The 27,174-nt window shown below is 36.3% G+C and overlaps 1 protein-coding gene and 1 long non-coding RNA gene across 4 annotated transcripts in view; one reads left to right on the top strand and one right to left on the bottom strand.

The window, feature by feature from the left end:
- The window catches only part of LOC148045391 (uncharacterized), a 212,405-nt gene that overhangs the window by 124,008 nt on the left and 61,223 nt on the right, over nt 1–27,174 (top strand). The window lies entirely within an intron of this gene.
- The window catches only part of MEGF10 (multiple EGF like domains 10), a 97,295-nt gene continuing 74,633 nt past the window's right edge, over nt 4,513–27,174 (bottom strand). The window contains exons 15-25 of one of the 2 annotated variants that reach the window (XM_087715876.1): nt 26,211–26,345; nt 24,754–24,882; nt 22,260–22,388; nt 18,817–18,945; nt 16,873–17,001; nt 14,976–15,209; nt 12,828–12,955; nt 12,553–12,676; nt 12,367–12,411; nt 10,539–10,745; nt 4,513–7,409 (exon numbers count right to left, since the gene is read on the bottom strand). In XM_087715876.1, the coding sequence (XP_087572002.1) occupies nt 7,249–7,409; nt 10,539–10,745; nt 12,367–12,411; nt 12,553–12,676; nt 12,828–12,955; nt 14,976–15,209; nt 16,873–17,001; nt 18,817–18,945; nt 22,260–22,388; nt 24,754–24,882; nt 26,211–26,345 (1,550 nt within the window). In that variant the 3' untranslated portion in view covers nt 4,513–7,248. Of the gene's footprint in view, nt 7,410–10,538; nt 10,746–12,366; nt 12,412–12,552; nt 12,677–12,827; nt 12,956–14,975; nt 15,213–16,872; nt 17,002–18,816; nt 18,946–22,259; nt 22,389–24,753; nt 24,883–26,210; nt 26,346–27,174 lie in introns of both variants that reach the window. The other variant, XM_087715875.1, reaches the window with a different exon arrangement.

The following is a 27,174-nucleotide window of genomic DNA, read 5'->3' as shown; positions in this document are numbered from 1 at the left end:
TGTCCCTTTAACAACCAATGAGGATTTCAAGTGAGGACTGCAAACTCTCAGAGATAGCTGTGTGTCTCCTATGTCACAATGCTGAAAAGTATTGAGTTGTAGATGCTACTCAGAGTTCTCACCTCACCATTCCCCCATATCTTTTTCTTTTCTTTTCTGTTTTCTGACTGGCTTTCTACTTCAGCTTCCTTTGAAGTTTATGAACCTGCTACCTGAAACTGAATGGTTCAGGCCAAACAAAGATCACCAGGTATATATACAGCTATGTCCCACATGATAATCTTCTTTTTTATGCAATTTGAGGCAGGAAGAATAAATAGGTGCCTTGTTAAGCCTCTAATGAATGGCTATACATGGTCCTAGGCTATGATTAGATCAGGTGTTCACAGGCTGCATCTAGAAATAGACTTATCATTTCAGGTCCATGGCATTTGCCTCTACCTTTGAACATAAAAAGTGCCAGACAATTTAGCTGGATATTCTCAAATCAAGATGCTGATTTCAAATATAAGTGCCTGGATCTGCTTTGTACCACTGTGAGAGACCAGGGATTTGGTGTGAATTAGTGGAAGAAATAGAAGAAATGCAGAAAGAAATGTGTTGTAGCCCAGCAGGAGCCGTTGGAGCTGCCACCAGACTCCGACAGCGAGGGGCCCTATGAATCGGCTCTGGAGGATGTGGAGAACCCTGGACAGGGTTCTGACTCCAAGCAGGGTGCAGAGAGGCTAGTTCGCCACCAGGAGGCGCCTGAGCCTTGGACCAGTGGGGAGGAGACAAGGGAGTGTGATCCGGACGTCAGCAGTTCCTGAATGTTCCTGGATGCCCGGCACCGAAGAGCTGATAGGCGTAAGGAACAGTTGCACAGTTACAGGAGATAATTGCACTCAGCTGGTGGTAATTAGGCTCCTCTCAAGACTGTAAGAGGAATGTTTGTGCACATGCCCTGTTGCAGGAATCAACGCATTGGCTAAAAGTTGGAGAACTTTTGTGGCTAGCTTGGCAGGCTGGATTGCTGCCAAGGCTTGTCTGTGCTGGATTGCTGCCAAGACTTATCTGTGTTGGTTTGCTGCCAAGGACCTGTCTGTCTTTTAATAAATTCCTTAAAGTATCTTTGGCTCAGCGTGTGTTGGTGTGGGACGAGGGGAGTCAGAACAGAAATGAATAAATTAAAATTCCTTCAGAGCGTTTTGAATCAAAACTAGTGGAATATTGTGGCATCTTATAAATGTTTTATTGTACACACTTTTTTGGATCACTTTTCACTTCATGAGCTACATGGAGTATACCAGGAGACTGGGAGCAAAAAAGGAACCAATGACATCACACCTATAATGGCATGCTGAAATTATGGAATGACAGGCCTTCCTGTCCTCTACCATCCTCTGAAGTCCATTTAAGCTCATGCCTACTGCTTCGGTGACTTGTCACCTCGTTCTTTGTTGTCCCCTTCTTCTTTTGCCCTCAATCTTCCCAGCATTAGGCTCTTCTCCAGTGAATCCTTCCTTCTCATTAGGTGGCCAAAGTATTTGAGTTTCATCTTCAGGATCTGGTCTTCTAAAGAGCAGTCAGGGTTGCTCTCCTCTAGGACTGACCGCTTTGATTGCCTTGCAGTCCAAGGGACTCACAGGACCAGCACCATAGATCAAAGATCAGAATCTCAGTTGCAAACACACTATAATCAGTGTGTTTCTGGATTCAGTTCAAGGTGCTGGTGGTTACCTATAAAGCCTTATATACTATAGGTAATCTCCAGCACCTTGAATTGAACCCAGAAACACACTGATAATGGTAATACTGTCTTTAAATCATGTTTTACAACTGGATGAATTGCATCAAGGAGCCTTTCAGATAATTTGTTTTCTCCCATGAATGTTCAGAAGACATCCATGCCTTGCCAAAGCTTCTCCTAGGAGATCAGGATCCATGACAACAATTAAGAACTGGGTATCAGAAAAAAATAGTGGGTGGCTAAAAAAGAGGCAGAAGACTTGAGCTCCTTCTTTAGACCAGAAGCCTTTGGATGAACAATTCTGCACTGAGTAGTGTGTGTAGTGAGGGTAGAGCAGGGAAAGCAAGCAAATGTGGATATAATTCAAAATCTAAAAATAAGGGGCTACGGAAAAATATTTGAATATTGAGACATTATATAAATAACTTTTATTCACTCTGTTAAAAAAAAATCTTAGCTTTGTAAATAAAGTTAAGGCTAAAACTTTCAGCTACCAGATCTGCGCTGCCAAACAAGTTCTGTTGGTAATCTGGGTATTTTTGCAGGCCAGATCTGGTAAACCTATTAAAGCCAAAGATAAAGGCGAATGGGAAAACTCATCCCAGCAGCCTTCCTCAAACTGCTATCTGCATAGACCGCTAAAATAGAAAACTGGGTTTGATTGTTGTTTTAGTTCTTGGACTGTTCACAAGAAACTGCCTACCAGACAGTCAGGCAACAGTGTCAGGACACAGTTGTCAAACTTCACCGCAGAACTGATGAGGTGTCTGTTTTGGGATGGCGTGATGGCGGTCTAAAGGAAGATAAACATACCAGCAACATGCCTTTCATGGGCATCAATGTCTATTGAAAATATTCCCCTACCCACATATTTTTTCCAGGACAATGCTGGCATCCATTATGATAATCTCACCCTAAGAATTATTTCACAAAACTCAAACAACAGAGGTAAAGAAATGAAACTTATTTCCCCTTCCAAATCCTTTCTCCTGCAATAATAGGCAGTAAAATTTCTTTTTCATACCCTACATAAAAAAGATGACAAAAGTGAGCAGATAGGAAAAATTTCTCATATGTCTCTAAGAATGCACATACATGGGAAACAATAAATCTATTATGGCAAACTTATGCATGTGAGCTTCAAAGGTTTGTGGGAGGAGAATCAGTGGTGGGTTCCTACCGGTTCGGGCCAGTTCGGCCAAACCAGTAGTGGTATGGCGGCCTAGGTTGCTGGAACCCTCAGTGATCCAGGCCTGCCACGCCCCCAAACCAGTTCCCCAGTTTCTTCTGCCGTCAGCATGTTTCTGTGCATGTACAGAATAGTTTTCAGTCAACTGCGCATGCGCAGCAATGTGCGGTGGCCGCGCGGACAAGCAAAGCGAGCAAAACTCCCTCTCAGTGAACTGGTAGTAAAGTCACCACTGAGGAGAATCTATCGTCGCCAAAAATCCTACATCTTTTTTGCCATTTCAACCATTTCATGAAGGCAACTGTAGTCCGCAAAAGGAAATGCCTTTTAATAAAACTTATTTAATAAAAATGCTATCATTCCTTCTAATTTAGCACTTCCAAAGTGATCACAGTGCATCTTCTGGGTTAGTATTATATTTCATGTGGCAGGTTTGCGATCAGAAAAGCAAATAAATAAAAATGTATTGGTGTAACTGGGTAGGGTTTTTTATATTAAATTGATTGAAAATGTACAAAATTGGGTGACTGATTCAGGGTATATTCATTTCAAAGGGAAACATTGTGATAAGACTGCCCTCTCCTGGACCTTCGAGATAGTGGCAAGGACTTAATTATGTCACTTGCATTTGGTTTATATGTAATGTTGGTGAATAAAATTTTGGGATTTCAGAGAGCTGTTCCTACATTTCTTTTAATTATAAAGCGATTACAACTTAATTTTAAGTAACCTGTAAGTGCCATAAGATAATTGCTGGCTTCCCAACATATTGTTGGGAATTCTAATGGACTAAATAATATATTTTCTTCTTGTGAAAAGTAAACATGAATGTAAATAAATACAGTAACAATGAATGGATAATATTTTTACTTAATAAGCATCTGGATTTCTTTGCTTTCTTTGTATGAAACAGATTAAGTAGACATTCATCTTGCATCAGTCAGCACATTTGTTTGGCATCCATATTTCTAAATCTTCATTTTCTTGCCTTCTTTATTGCTAGTAACATATAAGTCTATTTGTTCATTATACCTTGGCGTATGAACCCAACACTGATAATATCCAATCTAATTGTTTATTGCAATAAGATTTAAAGAAAAAAAGATGCCCTTCCAAAGTAGGAATTTCTTCTACTTACCATAATTCTGCATTTTATATTTTCAGGGCTTCTTCTACTACCAGGAAAGAAACTTGAAAAACAATATTTATTTTTTAATCTTTTGATGAGGTCCTCTACAGTTATAACTACTGTTTTCATTACCTGGTTCTCTGCTAGGTTTCCTGACAGAGGTAAAAGATGATGAAATACAATAGACATGTTACAGAATTATTTTAACCATATGTGTTGGATCTAAAGTATTATTATTCCCTCCTCCTCCTGAATTCTTCTGTAGGACTTGGGAATCTGCAACCACTTTTGAGACCACATATTTAATGTCTCACATTTCTGTAGGTAAATATCCTCATGCTGGATATCAGGAGAATCTTTAGTCCACTTAATATCTTTCAAAGGGGAATGACAAACACTAAAAGTGAAGTCAATTTTATAGAAAGGTTGTTCTTCAACCAGCAATGACTTTCCCTTCACTTTAAAACATAAAAAGACAACAAATACGCCTTTATATAATAACACACTGAAAACTATTAAAATTATGATAACAAGATAACAAACTATCCTAGGAGTTGAATTATGAACTGCACATTTTCTTCTTTTCAGCCACAGTTAAATATGGTGTGTTATAAACCAAGATGTTATCAGTCTGAAATTGGAAATCCCACAATATTTTAACCTGCTCATTTTACTACTTTTCAGCTATATGAAAATTATTCCTGCCAATTGAAACAGAGATAAAGAAAGAAATGATTTTACAATTTTAGACTATCTCCTGGTGTCCTTTTATTTAAATAAACATTTACCATTTTTTAACAATTAACAGAAAGACAGAAATTTTGGAATAGGGAGCCTGGCCAGCACCAATGGAGACAACGTGCATACAGCTGAGTACCCTGTTAAACCCAGATTTTATTTACTCTATATATCTTTTCTTTTACTGGCATTTTCCATTACATTCTCTCTTAATATGAGACAAAATGAAATTCAGTAACTCTTCAGGTACTAAGCCAATTTGTTTTACTCTTAAATTGTTGATAAATTAATACTGAAGTCCAGTTCAAAAAAAGCTTTTTATACTGTGACACAAAAGCCAATAGAGCTATTTCTGATGCTATTCCAACCTTATCCTTCAGCAAGATATTTGAACTGTTTAAATTGCAAAACTCTGTTCTTTTGTCCTTCAGGTTTGCATCTTCTAAGCATATTATGTGTTTTAGTATACAAAGACATTGCCTACCAAGTCTGAATCAAGTTTTGGCAGCACCTTTTGATGTAGAATGCCTTTGAAGTAAAACCCCTTTTCATTTCAATCCAGGTTTATCTTCTGGAATATCTAGAAAAGTTTTTGTTTTCTAACTCTATCATTATCTGCTTTCAATTATGTTAGATCCGAGCAATTGATATTTTAAAAAATTTAATAGCTCTAAGGCATATGACATACCAATTTTAGGAACTGAATGGTAAGAAATAGAAAATTGGAAACTGCAAACTGAGAAGTCCAACAGTTATACTTTATACATATAAGGAATAATCTGTTACTATTAGAGCTAAAAATGATATAGTAATGAATAGCTGCATTGTACAAAACAATTCTAGATTGAGAGCTGATTATTTACCAATTTTTTACCTTTTATGTGAAAATTTAGCTATTGGCATATTACAGCATAAGAAAATGCCCTTGAAACAGAGATATTACATTTTAATTAAAGAATTAATCACATATAAGTTCTCTCCAGTTTAATATTTTTTGTATAAATAATCCTTGCCCTAATATTAAACCTGTCTTTTAAAAATCTGAATATCACCACAGTTTACACACTAGTAAATTGCAACTTTTAGGTCTGTTGGGAAATTGATGTACTCAAATAATTTCATGAAGCTGAAAATAAGGGGAGTTGACAGGGTAATAAAATATAATATTTCACCATTGATGTTCTAAACCACTAGAAAACACAGCTACATTATTTTAAAATACAAGTTAATTAAATGTGAGCTAAGCATGCCAAGTTTTCAACAATGCGAAAGTCCAGCTTAAGCATATTTTTCTATTCCTTTCCTATCATAAAAAAGGTACCTTTTCAACAAGTATACAAAGATTGGTTCAATTAATTTCAGATGAAGAATACTCTTCCTTGTTAATGAATTGAAACCTTTTTTCATTCAGAGTGTATATATGTTACATCTGGGTTCTTTCATCCAGTCCTTGAAGACATTTTGGTAAAAATAAAACTTCTATATGTTTATGCAATTCTTATAGATATATGTATTTGTTATATATTACTCACATATAACAAATATTGTAATTAGAATAGCCACTATTGAGCCAACAGTAGGTATGACAAATCCCATTTCATGATACAGGTCTCCAGACATATTCATTCAATCTTCAATCTTCACTGATTCACTCCAATTCAAAATTATTCCTGTTCTATATTATATTTCCATTACTAGCAATGTGATAAATATCTTGGAGGTTTGTCCAATCAGTCCAGGATTGTGGTGAGTATACTCTGAATATCTCCTTATGCCATCTTTGCCATTTTGCAAAAATGGTATCTGTTTCTTTTTTACAACCCCTACCCATAATTAGTAATCCTGGCTACTTGGCTAAGTGAATATTTGGCAGATTATGCTGTCTTGATTGTATGTCATCATATATGAACAGTGTGGGGGCCTAGTAGTGAAGATGTTTGCCTCCCACTCAAAAGTTTGAGATTTCAATCCTAGGTAGCAACAGATGTATCCCTCTCACGGCGCAAAGGGAAAATATCTACCGCAAACTCCATATAGCCATCAGGAAGGGCATCCAGCCAATAAACATTCAGCTCCATTCAGTTAACCCAACCCTATCCCGAACAAAGGGTTTACAGTGTTGTAAAAAGAAAAAAAATGTATGTCAACATATATAAGTTGAGATAGTGAAAGATGGCTTCTTCTTCTAAGCAGTAGAGTTCTCACAAGCATTGTTCCATAAGCTTGGATATTGAGCCAATGTATCACAGTGTAAATGTTTTGGCCCTTTTTTTTTAAGTTTGATGGAAAATCCGATATGACCTTCCAAGCTTGACGTCTATTCATCAGTAGTGAGTTTACAGAAACTGTAGTTTGATTCTCCTCCTTTATGTACAGCAAACGTTTACTGAATGCAGGTAGGAAAACAGAAGAAGAATAGCCAGATTCCACTTTTCAAGATAACTTGATTATGTTCATCAAGGGTTATTCACTGTTTTCATCTTTGTCAGAAGATGCAGGGCTATCCCGAGGAGGCAGCAGGTCATAGTGGCAAGGAATGTGGCTGTTTTTTGGTAAATCATAAAGATCTTGGCTGATGGGTCCATTATTACTTAAATTGCCTTGGACAACACTAACTGTTGGTTCTGCAATTTTAAAAAATGTATGCGTTATTACTCTGATATTGTGAGAAAGAATCATAAAGTTTAATCAAAATTAATGAATTCATTCATTTAGAAGTTTCCATGCTTTAAACAAGACTCTCAAAGGGAGGAAGCTACTGATAGCAAGTAGCTTTGCCAAAAAAGGAGACGCAGCTTCCCTTAATTGCCTCAACCAGTAATAAATAAACATGAGGCCAAAGTCACCCAGGGACTTCTTGTGTTTCAGGAAGTTCTTAGGATGAAAGACAGGTGAGTTGCTGCCAGTTCGGCCTGGTTTGACCAAACCGGTAGTGGCAGTGGCGGACGGCTCAGCCCAGATACTTCTGCACATGTGCAAAGGCATTGCGCATGCAAGCGCATACACATGCATGAGCGAACTGATAGTAAACCAATTAGCAACCCACCACTGGTGAAATTGAAACAATGGTCAATTCAGGTGGTGGGATAAAAAATCTAATCAACCAATCAATCACAGAAAAGGTGTTTTATTTCCAGGAGTATGTATAGTGAAAAATCTTTGGGTCATATTGGTAATGAAACTCATAAAACTTAAATCTTTGGGGAAAATCTACTCTAAAAATAGGTGATAAAATGTTCTATTGGAAAACTGGAGCAGAAGCTTTTGTGATTTTAAACTAATAATGGTTGTTTTAAGGATTTATCCTGACTTCAAATTAGATTTGGTCTTCCAATTCACAACAGTGGTAGTGTGTTTCAACTTAAGCATGTCCTAATGGATCCATGTACACCAGATGGTTTGGCTGCTCCAAAGGCATCTGAGATACTCAATTATTTGAAGGAATCCATGGCAGAAGTACAATTTGTAACGTATCTCTATTTAAAGTTTAAGTATATTTTTAAAATAGAACTCTTGAGATATTCAAAAAATGGACTCAAGAATAAAAATCTTGGCTAATAAAGATTAGAAACAATGTACAATGTACTTACAAACTTTAAAATGTATCAATATATTTGAGATTGATTCATCAAAAACTTGTATTATGACCATATTGGACTCCCTAAGCAATGTGCTTAAAAGAATAATCAACTTTCTTTGTTGTAGGTATAAAAAAAAATGAGGAATCATTGATCCATATTGTGGGGTTATATGATCATCTGGTATCTTTTTGGAATAATATTTTATTGTATATAAAAAGTGGAATGGTATTTTAATATACACTATATTGCCAAAAGTATTTGCTCACCTGCCTTTACTTGCATATGAACTTACTGTAAGTGACATCCCATTCCTAATCCATAGGGTTCAATATGACGTTAGTCCACCCTTTGCAGCTATAACAGCTTCAACTCTTCTGGGAAGGCTGTCCACAAAGTTTAGGAGTGTGTTTATGGGAATTTTTGACCATTCTTCCAGAAGCGCATTTGTGAGGTCGAGTTTACTGATGTTGGACGAGTTTACGTGGTCTATCACTTCGTGGCTGAGTTGCTATCATTCCCAAACATTCTTATAATACAGCTGACAGTTGACTGTGGAATATTTAGGAGCAAGGAAATTTCACAACAGGATTTGTTGCACAGGTGGCATCCTAGTTCCATGCTGGAATTCACTGAGCTTCTGAGAACGACCTATTCTTTCCCAAATGTTTGTAAAAACAGTCTGCATGCCTATACATCTGTGGCCATGGAAGTGATTGGAACACCTGATTCTGATAATTTGGATGAGTGAGCGAATACTTTTGGCAATATAGTGTACATAAAAGTACATTAATATACATGTCATTATGTAAAATGGTTACACAATGTGATAAATAATAAAATAAAATAAAAAATAAAATCAGATTTATGGAAAAATCCTAATATGTTAATGTGATGTTGAAATCAATATGAAGCTTTTGGAATTATCTAGGATGTTTTGATTGTCCAACTTTGAAAGAGAATATTCAATGATGTAGCAGTAGCAACTGTCACTACTTATTCATTCTCATGGTCCCAGAATTCCTCTTTATTTAGAATGTGGATTTCCCTTGCTAAAGCTGCCATCCATTGGTTCTTGTCCTATGCTTGAACACTATAGAGTTGCTGCATTTGTTTCCACAAAAGTCTTTCTGCTGAGCATCTTTGTCTTTTATTACCCTGGAGCTTCCCGATAGACTGTCCTATCTCCTTCTTGACACTGTGTTATTTCCCATGAACACAGACTTCCCAGAATAACTGAGCCCACTTTCTGCCTCAAGCTGTCTAATGTCTACCTGTGACAGACAAACAAGATAAATGAAGCTTAGGCTCCAATCTTAAACTTAATTCAGAACCAACTTCAGTGCTTCCCCATTAATAATAACTGAAAAGCACAACATATCAGCTGCTGTTTTCCCATGTCGCTTATATTTTTTTTAATCAATTTTATTCTGCATTCCATGACAAGACATTTGAAGTGGAGCTGAATTTTCAGGAATTGTAGTTGACTTATATAACACATGCCAAATTGAACAAAAACTTCTTTTAAAGAGCTGCCAATATCATTTTTATTTCCTTGCAAAATTGGAAATAATTTTGGGCATAGTTGCCTCTTACAAGAAATAAGTCCTGCCAAGTTTTCAGACGATAACGTCCAACAATTTTATACTATTTTTTCAGCAACTACCAAATAACCAATATGAAATTGTGAAAAAAGTTCTTCACTTTCACAGTATTTTTATTTAATAAATGTATGTTTATTGACATAATTGTTTCATTTTCCTCATTTTGGACTCACTAGCAATTTTTTAATCAGTTATATGAAAAAAAACTTTAATGTTATGGCTCTTCAACTAATGAATTAGTCCTCATGTAGCACTTAAATTATTTCTGCTTAAAATAATGTTCTTCCCTTTTCCCAGGCTCTTTTGATAATGGCATTAAACAATTTGCATTCATTTCAAAATAGTATTTTATCATGACAACACAAGATAGAGGAGAGCCTCCTAGGACAGCATCCTAATGCCTTCTAAAAAAATTAAGATTTTTTAAAAACTCAAGTTGTTCATTATCATTATTTATAAATTAGAAGATGGTAGAGTTCTAGAAACTGACAGACTACTAAAAAAAAAACCGAGAAAAACAGAACAAAAGTTACTGTAACGTAAGAAGTACATTTCTAAAATTGGAACTTACCAACTTCATATACATTTTTGTTAGACGAAACAGAGTTATTAATTTCTGCATAGGCAGAATCCCTGTGTGCTGGTGATTTCATTTCAACATATCCACATTCTGAATTTTTTGGCATAAGTGCTGGTGGATCTTTAATAGTAGCATATGGATTTTCAGAGCTACTTAAGGAACAGTTACTTAAATTATATTCAGAATTCTTTATTAGATCTAAGAAAACACAAAAATGATAATTTAATGGTAATATAGAATGACAACGAATAACAAACTAGAATTATTGTTTGAAATGTTTTGGTTATTTGCAAAGTTTCTATTTTTAGTGCAATGTATACAGCAATAACAGTGAAACAAATCAGCAAATTAATTCATGCTAAGCCAATGTTTTCTTCTGCATTGTTTCTCATTGTATTCACAGTGAATTTAATGAAAATGAAAGTTCTTGGAGTAGTAGCTGATTATAAATTGATATAAATCAGTATCATGATGAGGCTGTAGAAAAAAAGCCAATATTATTTTAGGCTGTATCTACAAAAATATAGTTTCTGAATCATGTGGATTAGTATTTCCACTTTAGTATTGCAATGAGTTCTGGGCACATTTATAGCATTTAGATAAAATTGAAGAGGTTCAGAGAATAAGGAAGAAAAACTAAACCTTGTGAAGGGAGGTTGAAGAAGATCAGAATGCTTAGCCTCAGCCTAGGTCATAGGATAATGAAGATTCATAATTTTTTGCTGGCAAAACCAAAAAGTGTAACTAAAGAGATGATGGGCTAACATTCCTTGGGAGCAGGGGTGGTGCAACTGTATATGAGAGTGGTTTAATAAGGATTTCTTGGCTGAGCAATAACCAAAAAGGTTGTAACTCTGTTAAATAAAATGATAGGTGGAAAGCAGGGGTAGATTCCGGCAGTTTACTCATGCCACACACGTGTCCTTTGCACATGCGTGCACATGCACACTACAACTAAAATTGATGTGCGCATGCACAGTACAACTAAAATTGTTATGTACATGCGCAGAAGCAAAAAACAAGATGGTGGCGCCTATGGCAGCGCCAAGAGAACCGGTTTGGTGGTATGGCAAGCCTGGGTCACTGCCGGTTCCAGCGACCCAGGTGGCCAAGCAACTACCGGTTCGGTCAAACTGGTCCGAACTGGTAGGAACCCACCACTGGTGGAAAGATGCTCAAAAGGCCTAAGGGAAAAACCTATTTTTGTATTCTTTTTCTTTAAGTTCAGGTGTAATGCAACATATTAAAAAACTTTACATAGTATCAAAACATACAAACAGTCCTTGACTTATGGCCACAATTGAGCCCAAAATTTTTATTGCTAAGCGAGATAGTTGAGATAATGAATTTTGCCCCATTTTATGATCTTTCTTGCCACAGCTGATAAGTGACTCACTGCAGTTGCTAAGTTAGTAATACAATTGTTAAGTGAACCTGAATCCCTTCTGTCAGAAGATTGCAAAAGGTGACCACATGAACCAAGACACTTCAACCGTCATAAATATAAGTTAGTTGCCAAGTGTCCAACTTTGGTTCCCACATGATCATGGGGATGCTGCAACTGTCATAAGTGTGAAAAATAGTCACAAGTTACTTTTTTCAATGTTGTAAACTTTGAATGGTCACTAAATGAAAGAGTGTAAGTTGAGGGCTACCTGTGTTTTTGAGGTTCAGGAATTAACATATTCTCAGAATTAATTTATAGTTCCTATATATTTTTATGGATTCTATCCAGAACAGAATCAGGTCCAGGGATGCCTAACTTCAAGAAATCTGCCATATGCCGATGTATTTTATTTTGGGGAAATGTCATACTCACCTTTCAAGGATTTCCCCAAACAGCTTCTGTCAGCTCCAAAAACTCCTGTCAATAATGGACAAGAAGAGAATCTAAATATATTACTAGTCTCTTCTGCTGGGAAGAGTTATATCCATTGCACTAATTGTTCCTAATTTCTAAACTCTATTGTATCAGGTTCGGAACAGTCTGTTTTCATGTTCCTACCTAATTCATTGTGGTAGCCTCCATGCTTCCAATCAGCTGGCAATGTCCCTGTGTAATCCATAATGGGAGCACGCTTCTGGGGATCCATGTTTTTAAGATTCACAAATAGTTGGTTCTTGATTGACTGTTTCAAATTAAAAAGAAGGTAAATAATGATATATTTCAGTGTATAGAAGGCAACTAAAAGTGTGGTGTTTTACAAGTATAGTCTTTTTTGAGAGAGGCAGTTCATACACCCACGTAGCACAAAATATGCAGCCTTTTTATTTTCTTACCTTTGACAGAGTCATCCTATTCCTGTTGTTGGCATTTTCTGTATTTGAGCATTGTGTTAGAGTGTGATAGCTGGGGTTGGAGAAGTAGTGAGTATTAGTGTTTCCACCATTATTATGAGTAACAGTTTCTGAAAAGAAAAAATAATCTTTATCATTACCCATCCTTGGCTTTATATTGTAATTCTTAAGAACTATCAAACAACTTTCCTAGAATTAAAGCACAGATTAAGGATGATTTATATCATTGCTTTGCAATACTTTTTCATTCCCAAATTATTATTATTTTTATTTTTAAAAAATATTTTATTTTGATTCAAACATCATCTTTCATTAAACAGTGTGTTATCTGGGTACAAATATTTTGTGCAAACATTTTATACAATAACAATTACAATTTACAGCCATATTTATTATTTTATCTATAACTTAATACTAATATTGTACCTAATACTATAACAATCCTCTTCTTATTTAACTTTGTTAAAACATTTTCTTATTTCACTCATCTGCTTTTCTCCACTTTTCATATTTATTCTCTAACTATTGATAAAATAATTCCCATATGTTATAATAATAAGATTGTTCTTTTTCTTTGATTTCAAGTGTTAACCTATTCATTTCTGCACATTCTAATATTTTTCGTAATCACATTCTCATCCATAGGAATCTCTTCATTTTTCCAATTTTGTGCAAATACAATTCCAGCTGCAGTTATTACGTGAATTATCCAGGGGTGAAATTCTGTCAGATTCTGGAGAACTGGTAACAGAAATTTTGAGTATTAGGAGAACCAGCAAATACCACCGCTGGCTGCCCCCAGAGTGGCATGGAAATGGAGATTTTGCAATATCCTTCCCCAAGGAGTAGCGAGGGAATGGGAATTTTGCAGTATCCTCTCCCTGGAGTGGGGTAAGAATGAAGATTTTGCAGTATCCTTATCCTGCCACACCCATCAAGCCATGGCCACAGAACCAGTAGTAAAAAAAAATTGAATTTCACCACTGGAATTATCAAACATACATTTTCTTTACTGTAAGTTTCTGGTAGAATCATTCATTCCTAAATTAATCTTCTGAACTTAGTTTAGTCTTTTCCTCAAATACATTAGGACATCAATTAATATTTCACAGTTTTATGAAAATAAAATGCATCTCTCTCTGCACTCTATTTTTTTTAATTAATTCAAATTATTGCTGGCCTTTCATCGGTTTTATGTGGATGTTTCAAATGCAGCTTATTACCAAAATGAAATATAATTGTTTTTTCAGGCTCTATAAAGGTCAAAGCAGATATAATATTCCGCTATACATATAATTTGCAATGTAATACATCCATTCCTTTCCCACACCCACATATCAATTTCTTTTTAAATAACAATAAATTCATTAGCAAGAACAATGAATGTTAATCTGTTTGGTTTCCCCATACGTTACTGAAATAACTGTCTATAAATTGTCCTGATAAAGCAAGACAAGTAACTAATTTTTTTCCAAATATTATTGGACTCCCATCATTGTTTCATAGTAGCCATTCTTGCTAGATGAGAACTTGAATTCAACAACATCTTGAAGATCAAATATTGCTTGGTTAAAGACATTTCATTACTTTGGACTACAACTAAGCAATGTACAGAAAGTTAGTGGTTAACAAGTGCTAAATAATCTCAACTATAAAATGCTATACTGAGGGTATAGAAAGAATTTTAGATTTTCATTTTTCTTCGTAGTACTGTGGTCTATCTATATGGCCACTAGGAGTCGAAAACATCTTAATTGAACATAATCAACCAATCAATCAAAGCAAAATATTCTGTTTCTATAAAATTTTCTAACAATGTACAAAGCCCTTAACTACTGGAACAATTTTTAAAATTTTCTTTGCTATAATTATGTCTAACAGATGTATGTCTATGGCAATTCTCAGTCATCCAGGTCATGGTTTTCCCAAAGGTACTTTTTAAAGAACTGGACCTTTTAGGTTTTTTTTTCTTTGGAGATGTTTTGCTTCTCATCCAAGAAGCTTCTTCAGCTCAGAAGCTCAGAGCTGAAGAAGCGTCTTGGATGAGAAGCGAAATGTCTTCAAAGAAAAACCAGAAAGTCTATATGTCTAACAAGGATAGAATTAATGCTTGCAGTACTGTATTCTTACCTGAAATTGTATAATCTGCATTGATAACTCTCATGGCAGGTGTATAGGTAACTGCTGGCATATTTGTTTCTTTCCCTTTCTGCTTTTGTCTATAAATAATAAACAATGCAAGCAGAAAAAGGACAACAAGGACAAGAATTATGATTCCAGCAATGGCTCCAATTTGGTAAGAATCAGATGGGATGGCAGCGCTAGTACGGCTTAAACTGTTCAGGTTTCCTACAATGATCACCCCTGCTGCAAAAACAAGAAAAGAAAAAGAAAAGAAATGAAAAAGGCAGTCATAAACACATAAAAAAGTCCTATGTGCATATTTTTATTTGGATTGCCTAAGCCTGAACAATATACAGTATACTAGAAGCATATAATATGTTTTGAAATATTGTTCAATCTCAACTCTGTTGTAGTCTACTGGCAGCATTCTGATACTGTTCTAATCCCCCCTTCCATCTGAGTTAGAACATACTATTAGGAAATGGGTACATTTCCTGTAAGGTTAGAAATAAATTTTAGAATGGCCATACTAAGGTGGAAACAGGGTATTTGGGGACCATCACATTTCAATCTCAAAATGTTTTGAAAATGTCTAATATACATTATTTTATAAATGGTTTAAGTATGCTTGATAAGGAACCCGGTACTCAGATATTTTTTAAAAAATATGCCGTCACATAACAATTACATTGCATTAGCGAGTAATATATTTTAAAGAGTTGCTTTAAGAAACCTGGTTCTTTAAAAAGTCACTTCACAGAGATTAGTACAGTAGTTAAAGCACTGGAATAGAATTGGACTCAAATTTCCAGTCAGCAATAAAGCTTTAGAGACTGTAGAATAATCAATTACCAGCAGTGTTATTATCTAGCTTTCTGATTTGAGGTTCATCCAAACCAATTTTAGTTCCACCACCCCACCCCACCCCGCCCAAAAAATAAGTTGGCCACACACTGCTGGAATTTGACAACCTAAGTATTGCTGATTAATCTCTACACCAACAGCAGTGGTGGATTCCTACCATTTCAGACCGGTTTGGCTGAACCAGTAGTGGTTTGGCCGCCTGGATCACTGAAACTGCCAGTGACCCAAGCCTGCCACGCCCACGAACCGGTTCTCCTGGCGGCGCCATACTTGCTGCCATCTTGTTTTTTGATTCTGCGCATGCGCAGAACATTTTTTTATTGCACTGTGCATTCATGCGCAGTACACATCAAGCGTGCATGTGCCCACAAGTGAACCAGCAGTAGCTGGAACCCACCCCTGAGCAACAGGTCTTGGCATTATCCAGAATGTCTACACAATCCTTGCCACTATGGCTAACACATATCTTCCTCTGCTCAATTCAGCCATTTTGGAGGCAGTGAGTCTGTGAAGTGAAAGGGAAGCAGCATAAAAGAAAGAAGGAAAATGTGGGTCTATGGCTTGAAGGTGCTTGCCCAACACCTTTGTGTCTTCTTCTCTGTCCATCTTCTGTTGGGGATCTGCAATCAAACTTGCCACACTATGTCTTGGCCAGTGGAAAAATCTGATTGGCAGACATGGAAATGTTACTTAGATCAAATAGGTAGAAGTTTAATTTTTAATCCTGAACCAATTTAGTTCAGATCAAGTCCTCTTAATGTAAAACAGTTTTCTTTTGACTAAACTTACATTAGATTGTGATTAATCATGCTTAGGTCGGTGCCATGTAAAAGATAAGGAATTGTGTCTGATTATGCTTATATCGAATGGGAGCAAGATTCTAATAAGCTTCACATATTGTGAAATTAAAACTCTCAGCATTCTTCATCGATGTCTAGTATTCTAACTTGAGAACTGAAATAGCAAAAGCAGCCACACAAATGTACTCTGGGAGGCAGTCATGTCACCTTTTTAATGAGCAATTTTTAGAAAATATTACCTTGGTCACATCTTGCTCCTTTCCAGCCAGGGCTACAGTAACAGGTTCCAGTGATATGATCACAAGTTGCGTTGTTCAGGCAATCACATATTTGCCGACAACCATAACCATAAGTACCCGGGGGACATTCTTTAGAAAGCAAGAAAAAGCACATAGAGGATTTACTTTATTACTTTATTTAAGAGCCGCACTGGTGCAGTGGTTAGAGTACAGTACTTCAGGCTACTTCTGCTGCCAGTAGTTTGGCAGATCGAATCTCACCAGGCCCAAGGTTGACTCAGCCTTCCATCCTTCTGAGGTGGGTAAAATGAGGACGCAGATTGTTGGGGACAATATGCTAACTCTGTAAACCGCTTAGAGAGGGCTGTAAAGCACTGTGAAGCGGTATATAGTCTAAGTGCTATTGCTATTATTCTAATTTGCAGTCAGATTCATAAACTAGCCATAAGTGACTATGAGCAACTTAGAGTAAAACTGGGACTTCCAAATTCTTAGTAATGAAGAGTGAAGATTTTCTATGTTAATGGATATCCATTCATTAGCAGGGCAGGAAAGATTCCATTTTCCATTCAACATGTCTCTCCCTACCGTTTATGAAAAGTAGGCCTTAAATGAATTGAGCGTATGTAGGAGGAAAGAGGAAGGAAATCCCTATTTCATGAAAGGAAGTTTTCCTGTAAAATAAAGTCACGTATGTATATTTACACTGCTGTAGCCGGATTAGTTTATAAGCTTTTTTGAAGCTCTATGAATAAATTCTTATTGCCTGCAGATGCAACAAGTTACCACCAGATGGCGGGATTTCACAAGAAGACTTTATATCTAAGCCATAACCTGATGTGCTGAAAGATGATTATAAATGCAATCAAATACAATTTAAAATAAATACATGTACAATGTAGTATTCACTCAATAAAATATAATGTTATCAGCAGTTTTTTAAAAAGGCTCCACAGAAAATCAAGTTGCTAAAATTGTTGGGAAACCATTTGTTTCCCAACCAATAGAAATCAAACCCTCGGAATAAGTTATGTGATGTTTTACAGATATTCTAAAAATATGCATGTTGAGTAATTGCATTAATTGAAGTTAAAATGTAGTTTCCTGGGTATTAACTGTAAACATTTTTCTCTAGAAAAAAATGTTTAAGGGGAAAATACTAGTAAAATGTTTCTCATAATATGCCAAAGCCAACTATAATATTCAGAACATATACCAAGTTTTTAGAGGAAAAGGAAAAGAAAATTGTAGATTGTTTTTGAACTGATGAAATATTATTGAAAGTAACTTCAGTTACAATGCAAACATCCATCTTAATCCTCCTATTTACATTACATTCTATTGATTTCAATGAAATGTGGATGCCACTGACTTCGTTTAGAATTGCATTTTAAGGAGCTAACTATGTACTCTTAATCCCACCAAATTCAGTGAAAATCATGACTTAAGATCAAACTTTAAGTACCATCACATTGGATTGAATTCAGGATGTGTACATTACGGTTCATAATGTATTAAGAAGAGGTGGGTTTCACATAATGTTACCACCAGTTCGCCACACATCAAAACTGTGTGTGAGAGAGAGCGCAAGCTCGCTTCATGAGACCATGCGCCTTCTGTGCATGCACATGGCCTTCCGTGCATGTGCTTTGTTCATGCAATGCAGCTTGCATGCACGCACACGGCTTAGAAAACATGGCTAAATAGGACGCCATAGAGGCCGGGCAGGTGGGCAGATGGCCACTACCGGTTCACCGGAACCAGTCCGAACAGGCTGAATACCACCATTGGTATTAAGTGCCATTGCCTTTATCTTATCCATTTAGGTATCCGTGTAAAATTTTATTATAGTCAGCCTAATCTAAATAAGAAAAAAGAGCTAAGTTGATTTTAATTATACATACATCTTCTCTTAACAATGTGTAAGAAAAGTTTCCAACTCACTCTGTTCACAGTATTTCCCCATGAATCCTGTGCGACATGTACATTGGCCTGATATGTGATCACAGTCAGCTCCATTCTCACACTGGCAGATTGAAACACAGTCTATCCCAAAAAAACCCAGCGGACATCCTTGAAGAAGAAGAGCGTAAGAAAATAAAATGAAGCAGCTTATGTTCAATAACCGCCACTCCGAAGCAAATAACCTAAGTATCTCTAAAAATACACAATTCATAATCCAAAGAAAAGATAAAACATTATTATCCTTAAAAGTGTTTATCATTGAAATAGCTCTCTAATAAATAGTTCTCTAATAAAAATTCCTGAACTTCCATAGTAGGATCTTCATAGGGTATAATTCTGAATAAGTTGTATAAACTATGTTCTAAATCTCATTACTTTGAAAGAAATCCACTAGATTTTGAAAAAAAACTATTTTTGCATATATTTTAGAGAATCCAGAGTTATGAAACAACAAAATAACATCAGAGCAGAAAAGAACAGAAGCTTAAATAGTAATGATTCCAGCAACCATGAGTAACAGTATGCATTTCTTCCTAAAAGTATGTAATTTTGGTGCAATGTAAATATATTGTTGTTGTTGTTGTTTGTGGTTAATCTTTGGTGAGATTCACAGCCTTTGATAGCTCAACAGCTCGAGTCCTAACCAAGGACCTAGGAACTGTTAAGGTAACGTTGGAGGATATAAGCTGTACCAAGTAGGGCGTTTTTTTGTAGAATCAGAATGTCCAAGTCTGATAAATTTAAAATTTCCAAATAGCGAGGTAGCCCTTTAGGTATTGCTCCAAGGGCTCCAATTACAATCAGGACAACATACGATTTCTTTTTCCACAGTTGCTCAACTTCAATTTGCAAATCCCAGTACTGTGTGATTTTTTCTTGCTGTTTATCTTCAATTCATGCATCTCCAGGTATTGCAATGTCAATGAACTATATTTTTTTCTTTTCAACTATTGTTATATCAGGTGTGTTGTGGGCCAAGTGCCTGTCAGTCTGAATTATGAAGTCCCACAAGATCTTGACTTTCTCATTCTCTAAAACTTTCTGAACCTGATGTTCCCAGTGGTTTTTGCTGTACTCAAATCTAAACTTTTGGCACAATTTCCAGTGAATGATCTTAGCAACGCGGTCATGGCGTTGTAGGTAGTCAGTTTGTGAAATTTTGCTGCACCCACTGATCAAGTAGTCGACTGTCTCATCTTTCTCATTACAGAGGCAACATTTGCTGTTGGTGGTAACATGTTGAATTTTTGCCTTCATGCAGTTTGTGGCTAAGGCTTGTTCTTGAGCTGCCAAAATAAAGCCTTCTGTTTGTTTTTTTCAGTGCTCCTGATCTTAACCAGTTCCAAGTTAGCTTTTGGTCAGCTTTGCCTTCAATACTTTTCAAGTATTGTCTATGCATAGCTTTGTTTTTCCAATTTTCAGTTTGCTTCTCAATTACTTCTTTCTTATATTCAGCTTTTGACTTAATTGTCTTTAAAAGGCCTCCTTTATTTATTTCCTTAATCATTGGTTCTTCACTTTTCTGGATGTAATCATTCAAGCTGTGTTTTTCTTCTTCCACAGTCTGTTTTACTTCTAGGAGTCCTCGACCACCCTCTGCTCTTGGTAGATACAATCGGTCAACATCACTTTTAGGGTGAAAAGCATGATTCATTGTCATAAGCTTCCTTGTTTTTGTGTCCAAATTGTCCAACTCCATATGGGTACAGTCAATTATTCCTCCAGAGTATCAAATCACAGGTATAGCCCAGGTATTTATGGCTTTTTTGATGTTTCCTCCATTCAATTTGGACTTTAATATCTTGCAAATTCGTCAAATGTACTTGGCTGAAGTTAATTCCTTGACTTTATTATGCATTAAGTCAGAGGCCTCTAAAATCCCGAAGTACTTGTAGCCTTCTTCTGGTTTTACTGCCTTTATCATTTCTTCATTCTCAAGTTGTATTCCATCATCTTCTATGACCTTGCCTGCTTTGGTTGCCATTGTTGCACATTTGTCAATTCCAAACTGCATACCAATGTCTTGGCTAAATTCTTTTGTGCTTTCAATTAATAAATTCAATTCAGCTTTTGTTTTACCAAACAGCTTCAAATCATCCATGTACACCAAGTGCGAAATTTTCAGTTGTTTCTTTGCAAGTTTGTATCCATAGTTCATCTTCTTCAAAATGATTGTCAATGGTAGCATTGTGAGTATTGTTGTTGTTATTATTATTATTATTATTATTATTATTATTATTACTGTAGATGTGTATTCAGAAGCCACACCCTCTCATTCTAATCAATAATTGTTTCAGAACTAATTGCCATTACTAGTAAAAATATTAGGAGGGCTACACTTTGTTTATAAATGATCTTCAAAAAACAGCTATGTGAACATCAAAAGTATGGCTGCAGCGCTTCCTGTAATTCTTAAAAGCAACTTCACTTTCTCCATGCTTCTGTGTAATCAACTCATTCAAGTCAATTGTGACTCTTAAAGCATTGACACTTTGAGTTGGGAAGGAGGGGATTCATGCAGAAGCCTAAAAAGATCAAACTGCTTAAATGAATAGAAAGGTGCTATATTCATGCAAGTTTGATGCATTTGTAATCATTTTTGAAACATGCACAGCTGTTGGAATTCTAATTTTGCATTCTGATTTATATCCTACTAGCTGAATACCTGTGCTCCGCTATGAAACTATGTGATTGGACTTGATAAATCGTCACTTACAGTTTGAAAATTAATGATTAGTTACAATTGGCCTCTCCTCCCCCCTTCCCTCCTCAGGCTTGCCCCACAGAGGCCTCTCCTCTCCCCTTCTCTTCCTCAGGCTTGCCCCACAGAGGCCTCTCCTATCTTATTTCCTTCTCTCCCTCAGGCTCCTCTCCAAACTCCCAGCCCACAGGCCAGATGAGTCACGCACTGGCCATGCCCAAGTGGTAGTTGGAACAGAATTATTTTTGGGTTGGGAGGGGGAGTAGAATGTCTAACACCTTAGTATCAGAGAGTGTTAATAATAATATATTATAATGATATAATAAATATATTGATGATCTGATGGTCATTTCGAAAAATCCTTTCTTAGCGAGCACCTAGAAGCCAAAAGGAACATACATGCCAAATTTCAGTTTTACGGTTCTGGAGATTTCATGATGTTGCGTGAGTGGCATTTCACTTTGATAGATAGATAGATAGATAGATAGATAGATAGATAGATAGATAGATAGATAGATAGATAGATAGATACATACATACATACATACAATGCCATTTCTCACATTCTGACTTATGAATAATATTACTTGAGGGCATTAAAAATTCCTAATCTCATATAGATTATTTTGTCACCCAACAGGAGCTCCTCTAATTTTTAATGTTGATATTACTGTTTCTGAAATGCAGAATACATTTATCAAGGCAAACATGTTTAACTCACTCTGTGTGCAATAGAGACCAGTCCATCCTGGTGTACATTTACACTCTCCATCATAAGCGCTACAGTGAGCTCCATTGTGGCAATTGCATGTATGAATACAGTTTGGGCCCCAGTGAGAAGGAGGGCAAGCTGAAACAAAACAAATCTGTTATCCTTATTGAAATAGAAAAATATGCAGAATAAATAAGAGTTTTGTCTGAGAGATTGTGCATAAAATATTATTCAATTTTTAAAGAAAACGTTTAAAAATATAGCAAGTGAGAAGACTACAATGAGACTATCAAAATTTTGGTTTACTTGGGTTTTTTATGTCCTGCATAATGAACAATTTGCTGTGGAGAAGGCAATGATGAGTAAGGCTTGCCAAGTCATACATATATTTTTAAAAATTAGAGTTTTTAAAGTAATGGGGATACTTCTTTCTTTAAATATTATTCCTTTCACGGGAATGATATAAAATGGATATTCCTGGTTTAAAAGTCAACCTTAACATTCAGTATATCTCCTTTCCTTCAGCTGGCACATTCATTTCTTCCAATTTATCAGTTGCTCATTGGTAAGGAAATAAGAACCATTATCATTTACCAAGAGTAGATGAAGACCAAGATGGACAACAGTCCAGAACTGGACCTAGGAGAGAAACAACTGACTTGGAAGAAATAGGATGCAACACTATTAAGTCCTGTTCTCTTAACTAACTTTCCCAGTCCCTCCACCCCATTCAGCCTGTTCCATTCATCCATCCCATTAGCATTGCGGACCCAGATTGTTGGGGGCAAAATGCTGACTGTAAACTGCTTAGAGAGGGCTGTAAAAGCAGTATGAAGCTGTATATAAGTCCAAGTTTTGCTTGGACTATTGCTGTTGACCACCATATGCAGAACACATCTGAAGATAGGTGCAAAAGAATCATTGAGTTCTACTAACCAATGTCCACTTTGAACATGAGCTTCTGCCACCCTCTCACTTCTGTTGCAAAGATCATGGCATTTCTTCTTGCCAGGCATCCAGGAAGATGCTGCTTGCACTCAACAGTTTCCTCAGTCTGTACTACCCCTGAAGAGCAGCAGAAACTCAGCAAGCAAAGACTTAAAAAGTCCTCCAATTCCATCTTCGTATGCATACATAAGAAATGAGCTAAGTCTACAATTGGTCAGTGAGATAGGTAAGCAACCTGTGAACACTTCTTCTAAGGCTTCCAATTATTTTTGCTAGTAGAGGACAGAAGATTGGACCTCACTAAATGATCCCGTTGTCAGTGAAAGATACTGTTGGAAGGAAACAGTAGCTCTCCCCCACTTCTGAACTATTTGCCTTAAGCATATGCTTTCTATACTAGTCTCTTCTGTGCCCACTAATTTTGTCAGCCAATTTCTCTCATAAAGACTCCATCACCAAAAGCATGTTTCTGACACACACACACACACACACACACACACACACACACCAAAAAACCCTCTTTAAATAAAGGGATTCTACTTATCAAAAACATTGGCGACAGGAGGATGGCAATTACTGTGTACACAATTACTGGGACTACATTCTTCTGAAATAACATTTCCCAGTTTTCCCACCTTTCTAAATTATTTTCATTTTCAGTCTCTACACAGTGTTTTCTTATCCCACAAATTGTTACTGTATCTATTTCTCTCTTTGTGAGTCAGTTGGAACTAAGCTTCATTCATTTCAAGTTGTAGACTGTTTCTCCCTAACTTTGTTCTCCACTGACACTTTCTTTTTATTGGCCCCCCCTTCTCCTTTTAGCTGTTCCTTGCTGTACTTTCACTAGATTAAATCTTAAATTTTCGTTAGGTGAATGGACGTGTGCAAAGCTCAGTATGCCAGCTACTTCTTCATTACAGTACAAACTCTAGTATCATCAGCCTGTCAGCACTTCAGTACACTAATTGGCAACCATCTTGTTCTCTGACCATTCTGGTCTTTATCTGAATTTTACTTATTAGTTAGCAGATGGCCAGTAGGTGGAGAACACATAAAAGTACATGTTTTTTCAGAAAACATGTGAGACTACATATAGGAAAGAACTTGTATCTTTGAGAAACTTGACTTCTCCCCAAAACACTAGGTATGCAGGGGGTGGGGGGACCCACACTGTTTTAGTCTGTTACAGCTGTGCTTGTCTTTATACACTTATCAAGGATGGTTCCATATTTTCCAGCTTCTTCTTTGTGAACATTTCCATGGATAAAATACAGGAATGTTTTTTATTTATTTGTAAAGCAAATACTTAAGAGCTACTGAATTATTTATAGAGTTTATATTAGTGGCTATGTTGTAAAGTTTGATTTTTTTCAAATGTGGATAATGCACATGGCATATATCTCACACACTATTAGATATGTAAATATAGTGAGATAAATTAGCCATGCTGCTTTAATCATTTTATTTGTGTGGAAAAAGATTTTATGAATTAAACTCTAATGAAATATGGCCCAAATAGAAACTTCCCAAAGAAGGAAATGCTAGTACTTACGCTGGGAGCAATCACTACCAATCCAGCCAGGATAACATTGACAAGACTTGTCAATTGGATTACAAGTTCCATTATTTGTGCATGTGCAAACCCCTGCACAGTTCTTTCCAAATCTTCCGCTGGGACAAACTATAAAAATAAAATACAGAGGTCATGAATGTTTATGCTTTTATACTTCTGCCTTGGTGGCACAGTGGTTAGAATGCAATATTGCAGACTAACTCTGCCCACAGCCTGGAGTTTGATCCTGACAGGCTCAAGGTCGACTCAGCCTTCCATCTTTCTGAGGTTGGTAAAATGAGGAACCAGATTTTGGGGGCAATATGCTGATGTTCAAAATCACCCAAAGAGTTCTCTAAAGCACTATGGGGCATATATAATAGCTATTGCTACTTTTTATTTTTTAGATACTTTTATATTAATAGTCAGATGTCAGTAGCTATCTTTTTTTTCTACAACCTTTGTTTTTCCCATCCATTTCTCTGGTTTCCTTCTCTTTATCTTTGCAGACTTCTCACATTCTCTCATTATCCAGGATTCACTCTGTTTATATATCTTCTGTTTATATCTTTGCTCTTTTTCCCTGCTTTTTCAGTGTGGTATATTCACCATGCTGCTTCTCTTTAGTCCTTGTTCTCACTTAGCACTCAACAATCTTATTTCAGTAAGTAAAATATCATATATGGAAAACTATTTCCATGACTTATTTTTTGTTAGCACAAGGTAACCAAAAAATAAAAGGGTCTGGAAGTATTTTTTCTGATTAACAATCAGCTTTCATGAGCTGAAGTTCACTCCATCATATGGTAGTTGGGAAAGATTTTACCAGACTCCAGATGATGATGATGATGACGACGACAATGATGATAGTGATTGCCACAGAGTGAGCCATGATTTTTAAAGAATACTTATATGTATTTAGATATACATTTTATATATAACATGGAAGATGATTCTTGAAAATGCACCATTTGGATCCAATTTTTTGACTGTAAATAATAGGATACTGAGCTTGTCAATCAGAAAGGTCAGCAGTTCAGCGGTTCAAATCCTGCTGCGAAAGAGGGTGAGCTCCCATTATTTTTCCCAGCTTCTGCCGACCTAGCAGTTTGTAAGCATGTAAAAATGCAAGTAGAAAAATAGGAACCACATTTGGTGAGAGGGTAACAGTGTTCCGTATGCCTTCGGCATGTAGTCAAGCCGGCCACATGACCACGGAGACATTTTTGGACAACACTGGCTATTCGGCTTTGAAATGGAGATGAGTACAGCCCCCTAGAGTCAGGAACAACTAGCACATATGTACAAGGGGAACCTTTACCTTTATGTATCATTTACTAATTAAGGCTATGTTGCTCAGTACAGCAATTCTTACAATGATTTGTACAAGCCTAGCATATAAATGTGTTACAAGGACAAAGCTGCGAACCTTTGTTGGCATTATTTGGTGATCCTACCTTCATTACAGAGAGCTCCAGTGAAACCAGGTAAACAGTCACATAGTCCTGTCACATGATGGCATGGGCCACTGCTGTGAACACAGTGCGGGCAGGCCTGGTTACAGCGATGTCCATAAAATCCAGGAGAACAAACTGAAAGAAGAAAGATGCTATCATATTCACCTTCCACACATACTTATCTAATCTGAAAGAACTGAACTAAATTCATTTGGAGAGATTTGGAAATACTGGAGAGGTTCTAATTTATGCAGATTTGTTTCATACAGTTTCAAGTATTAAATCTTCTCCCAATGAAGCTGGTCTCCTCATCCATTTCAGTCACTACTGACATTAGGGACATACATTTTGTTTTCTGGCCAACATTATGAAAATTATATACTATTGCTTCTTTCAGGATTTGTTTTCAACTTCCAGTGATTTCCCTTCAAGGTAATAACTATTTGAGATTTAAAGACAGCTTGATACACAATGAATTTTTACCTAAAATTGCTGTTATTTTTATTAGTGTCGCTGTATATAAAACCATTATGTTCATAATTTAATGTTTCCTTGTCATAATTGTCACTACAATTCGGTAGTTTAAATATTTTTCTCTGTACAAGAGCAAGTGCAGACAGCTGCACGCTGCTGTTTATTTTTGTTCCATTCATGATTTAAAGAAAAAAAATCCTATTCACTCTTATGGCAATACACCAGTCCTTTCTTCAGAGAGAAATTTGAATTGACTGAGGAAGAAATAAATTGTTGGGTAGAATTTATTTCTTTATAGCTCTAATATTCTGGCATTCCTTTAAGGACCAATCAATATATTAACAAATGTTTCAAGTTATTAAACAGCAATTAACATTGACAAGACTAACTTTTGCCTTTACATGTTTAGAATTGTCTAGAATTCTAACCAGCCTGACATGTTTGAAAGAGGTTCCTTAAGAAGGAAAAACAAAGCATTTTAGTCACATCA

Source organism: Thamnophis sirtalis, unplaced genomic scaffold (assembly GCF_051295495.1).
Source record: "Thamnophis sirtalis isolate CommonGarterSnake01/CBP01778 unplaced genomic scaffold, rThaSir2_p1.2 scaffold_5, whole genome shotgun sequence".
NCBI lineage: Eukaryota > Metazoa > Chordata > Lepidosauria > Squamata > Natricidae > Thamnophis > Thamnophis sirtalis.
The sequence above is the reverse complement of the archived record's forward strand: the minus strand, read 5'-3'. Positions and strand labels throughout refer to the sequence as shown.